Below are 4,312 nucleotides of genomic sequence, written 5' to 3'. Positions count from 1 at the left end.
GCACGGGCGGCGCGAAGGCCAGGAGTCGCGGGCGGCTGGAGGCTGTGGCGGACGGCGAGGGAGCTGCGTACGAGTTTGGGCTCTTGATTGAAGTGGAGGAAGGCGGCCGACGAGGGAGCTGCGACCGGCGCGGACGGACGCCGGAGCTGCAGCAGTGGGATGGAGCCTGGCGGAGGGGAGGAGCGATGGAGTAAGACGAAGATCCCCGGCGATAAAAATTTCAAATTGAGGGTAGTTTGGTACTTTATCCTGTTTTCACCTGGTCGGAGAAGTTTCCCAACGACAACTATTTCGGAACAGAGGGAGTATATCGGAGAGAGATTTTATTCTTCCCATGCCACGTACGTACTGCTGCTCAGGATCTCCAGCCAATACGTAGTACGGCATACGTATATGCATGGGCAGAGTACGTACGTCTTGTGTTGACTAGCTAGGTAATACTACATCCCACTATGCATGGAAAAGTGGGACCAACGTACCATTGCCATTGTTTGGCTGTTTCATCATGACCGACGTTCTCAACTTGAGCCAGTCGCTCGCTGGATGCGTCCAGTGTTGCCACTGGCCATCATCTTCCTTTCGGAAGAGAAGGCAAAAGCATGGCTGATGATCTCCCTCTGTCGAAACCGGCTAGAGCAACGAGCCGTACCCATCCAAAAGCGAAATCATTAGCCTGCGGCTCCCATCGACGACTCTCCGTTCACTGTTGTCAGCCGGGTGATCCATCCAGTTATATTACACTGAAGCAAAGGACGTCAATTTGATACTACGTAGTAGCTAGTAGCTACACCTTTCTCTAATTTAGCCCTGAACGAGTACGGCAGCTGGCTTGGCAATTGGCACAGGGTGACCGAAGCCAGGGAGGGAGCAGTGAGGGTGACCAACCGGGTGTGGCCTGCGCGGTCAATGGTGCCGCTCATCAGAAAATCTCTGCACCCCGCGGCACTCCACACGGAGACGAAGGTTTCGTGCACCGGGCTGCTGCCTCACCCTGTGCCTGCCGCGCAAGCCAAAGACCAACAACCCACCCGCAGGTTAGATCAAATCGGACCGGCCAGCCGTTAGGTCACCGGTGGAAAACCGCCGTTCGACCCGATCCGGCAAGCCCCCGCGCACGAGTGAAACGTTTCCTTTTTGTTTTCTGAATTCGTTCGTTCCATATATGATTTGTGCATTTGGACTAAGTTCATGAGCATCGCAAGGCAAGATAGTGATTTTAGGAAACTGGTCAAACGACCCTAAAAAAAACTGGCCAAACGGTCACAAAAATTAAAAAGGACCGAGGCGGCACGACACATGGACACCCACAAAAATATTAAGAAATGGGTGTAACCATTAACCCCAAATACTTCTCTTAGCGTGCCTGTACTCTGTATTCGTTCGAGTAGCATACAATAATAAGCTAGTGTATACGATTTGATACAGCATCTAAACGATGTGAGCAGTGAGCGAGAACAGAGAGAGAAAAATAGTGAGAGGAGTTGATCAGTCCCGGTGTACTAAGCTTGCAAGCTTGGGCGTCAAGCCCCGAACCGAACCGGCACGTCCGCCGCATCCACAAGCCACCGGAAACACACGGATAGACGAGACGAGCGCACCGGTGGAAACACAGCAAAACCCTTGAAAACTCCCGTGCGGTGGCACCAAACTGACGGCGTCGCACCAGCACCAGGTTCAGACTTCAGACCTCGCGCGCGCGCCAAACCACACAGCAAACATTACGGGTGTACATAAGGGGGAGAGGTTGGTGCGGTTAGCTCAACCCTTCTCACCACCCCTTGCTGCCTTTGTAACAATCTCTCGCTCTTCTCTCCTACTTGCTCGGACGATCTCCACTGGAAGGCTTATAGGGATCCATGGCGTCTCCGAGGGAGACAGTGGTGACGCCGGCGATGTCGCTGGGCAAGACGGGGACCGGGCGCCGGAGGCCGAGGTACCGGCTCGAGACGAGGGCTCTGTCTTACGTCCTTCCGGCGCGCGGCGTCGGACTGTCGTCCTTCTTGCGGGGCGGCAAGGGCGAGCGGCTGCTGCTGAGGAGCGTCACATGCGAGGCGGCCCCCGGGGAGGTGGTGGCCATCGTGGGGCCGAGCGGGGCGGGCAAGACCACGCTGCTCTCGGTGCTGGCGGGGTCGGCGGACCCGGCCAGGGTGCTCACCGGCGCGGTGCTGGTGAACGGCTGCCCCATGGACGCCGCGCGCTTCCGCCGGGTGTCCGGCCACGTGCCGCAGGACGACGCGCTCTTCCCGATGCTCACCGTCGAGGAGTCGCTGCTCTACAGCGCGCGCCTGCGGCTGCGCGCCGCGCCGGGCGCCGCGGAGGCGCGGGCCAGGGAGCTCATGGCCGAGCTCGGGCTGCGCCACGTCGCGCACTCGAGGGTTGCCAGCGTCTCCGGGGGCGAGCGGAGGAGGGTGTCCATCGGCGTCGACCTCGTGCACGACCCGGCCGTGCTGCTGCTGGACGAGCCCACGTCCGGGCTCGACTCCGGCTCCGCGCTGCACATTGTCAAGATGCTCAGGGACATGGCCACCGCGCACGGCAAGACCGTCGTGCTCACCATCCACCAGCCCGGCTTCCGCATCCTCGAGCTGCTCGACCGCGTCGTCCTCCTCGCCGACGGCGCCGTCCGGCACCACGGCTCCCTGCCGTTCCTCGAGGCCCGCCTCGCCGGCTCCGGCCACTCCATCCCCGCCCACGTCAACGTCCTCGAGTACGCCATGGAGACCATCGACACCCTCAAGCCGGACGTCGTCATCGCCACCGCGCTCACATACCAAGATGTTGCCGCGCCGGTGCCCTCGCCCTCGTCCTCGTCAGCGCGCCGCGCGGCGTACGCCAACTCGGCGGCGGCGGAGGTTTGCATCCTGTCGGGGCGCTTCGTGAAGACGGTGCTGCGGACGCCGCAGCTGTTCGCGGCGCGAATGGTGCAGTCGGCGGTGGTCGGAGTGTTCCTCGGCACGATCTTCCTGGGCACCACCGACCTGCAGTCCCGGCTGGGCTTCTTCGCCTTCAACCTCACCTTCGTGCTCTCCTCCACCACCGAGGGCCTCCCGGTGTTCCTCCAGGAGCGCCGCATCCTGGAAAGGGAGACCACCCGGGGCGCGTACCGCGTGTCCTCCTACGTCGCCTCCAACGCCGCCGTGTTCCTCCCTTTCCTCCTCGCCGCGGCGCTCCTCTACGCGACGCCCGTGTACTGGCTCGTCGGCCTGGCGCGCGAGCCAGCCAGCTTCGCCTACTTCGCGCTCGTCATCTGGCTCGTCATGCTCACCGCCAACTCATTCACCGCCTGCCTCAGCGCGCTGGCGCCCAACTACATCGTCGGCAACTCCCTCATCGCCGGCTTCATCGGCTGCTTCTTCCTCTTCTCCGGCTACTTCGTGGCGAGCAAGGACATCCCGCAGTACTGGGTGTTCATGCACTACATCAGCCTGTTCAAGTACCCCTTCGAGGCCCTCATCGTGAACGAGTACGGCGGCGCGCGCGGCGGGCAGGAGTGCCTCGCCTCGGCCCCCGGCGGCGGCATGTGCGTCCTCGACGGCACCATGCTGCTGCGGCAGCAGGGGATGCGGGAGAGCATGAGGTGGAGCAACCTGGGAGTCATGCTCGGGTTCGTGGTCGGGTACAGGGTGCTCTGCTTCGTGTTCCTGTGGTACAGGTGCCACCGCATGAGGAGGTGAAGAGGCGCGTGCAGAGACGGCAGAGCATGCCATTGCCATTGCCATGCATGCAAATTGTAATTGGTCATCATCTGAATTTAATCTCTTTCAGTTTTGTTTTTTTGCTGTGATTTTTCTGAAGATATTTTAATCTTGGATCCGATTAGGCCGATAAGATTATCTATATTTATTTGTCGGGGGGAAGAGGTTGATCAAGTTCTACTGTTCCAGTGGATGTTGTTCTTCTGTATCAACAGCAACAATGCAATTTATGGATGATACGAAATTGCGAATAGGTAAATACTAGATCTGATTCATAGAAAGAAAATGATCAGGAGATTCTTAGTCGGTTCTTGTTTGGGTTTAAAAAATCGTTACTTTTTGGGTGTGTTCCTTCCCAACTCAAAAGGGAAGCTGTCACATTCTTGTTGGATTTTGCAATTTGTCTAGTCGAAGGCGTTTGTTTGTGGGCAAGGGGTAGCTGAGAAAAGCAAGACCAAGTCCCAGTCGTAAGTGATGAAAAAGTACGGGCAACACCACAGCAGGTCGGAAACATGCCTAATCTGTATCTGTCTGGATGAAAAAACTGGTGTATCCAAGATCCAGGTGTTAACTGACAGGAGTCCTGCTGGTTTTGTTCGCTCAGCGAAGACGACAGA

At 58.5% G+C, this 4,312-nt stretch overlaps 1 protein-coding gene across 1 annotated transcript; it reads left to right on the top strand.

The window, feature by feature from the left end:
* The first annotated feature begins 1,615 nt into the window (after positions 1 to 1,615).
* On the top strand, positions 1,616 to 3,932 carry LOC123058373 (ABC transporter G family member 10-like). Its single transcript, XM_044481108.1, has one exon. It carries the CDS (start codon positions 1,857 to 1,859, stop codon positions 3,672 to 3,674), a length of 1,818 nt encoding a protein of 605 aa, XP_044337043.1. The 5' UTR covers positions 1,616 to 1,856; the 3' UTR covers positions 3,675 to 3,932.
* Positions 3,933 to 4,312: the final 380 nt, after the last annotated feature.

Source organism: Triticum aestivum, chromosome 3A (assembly GCF_018294505.1).
Source record: "Triticum aestivum cultivar Chinese Spring chromosome 3A, IWGSC CS RefSeq v2.1, whole genome shotgun sequence".
NCBI classification, from domain to species: domain Eukaryota; kingdom Viridiplantae; phylum Streptophyta; class Magnoliopsida; order Poales; family Poaceae; genus Triticum; species Triticum aestivum.
Note: the sequence above shows the minus strand (reverse complement) of the source record. Positions and strands in the feature narration are given on the sequence as shown.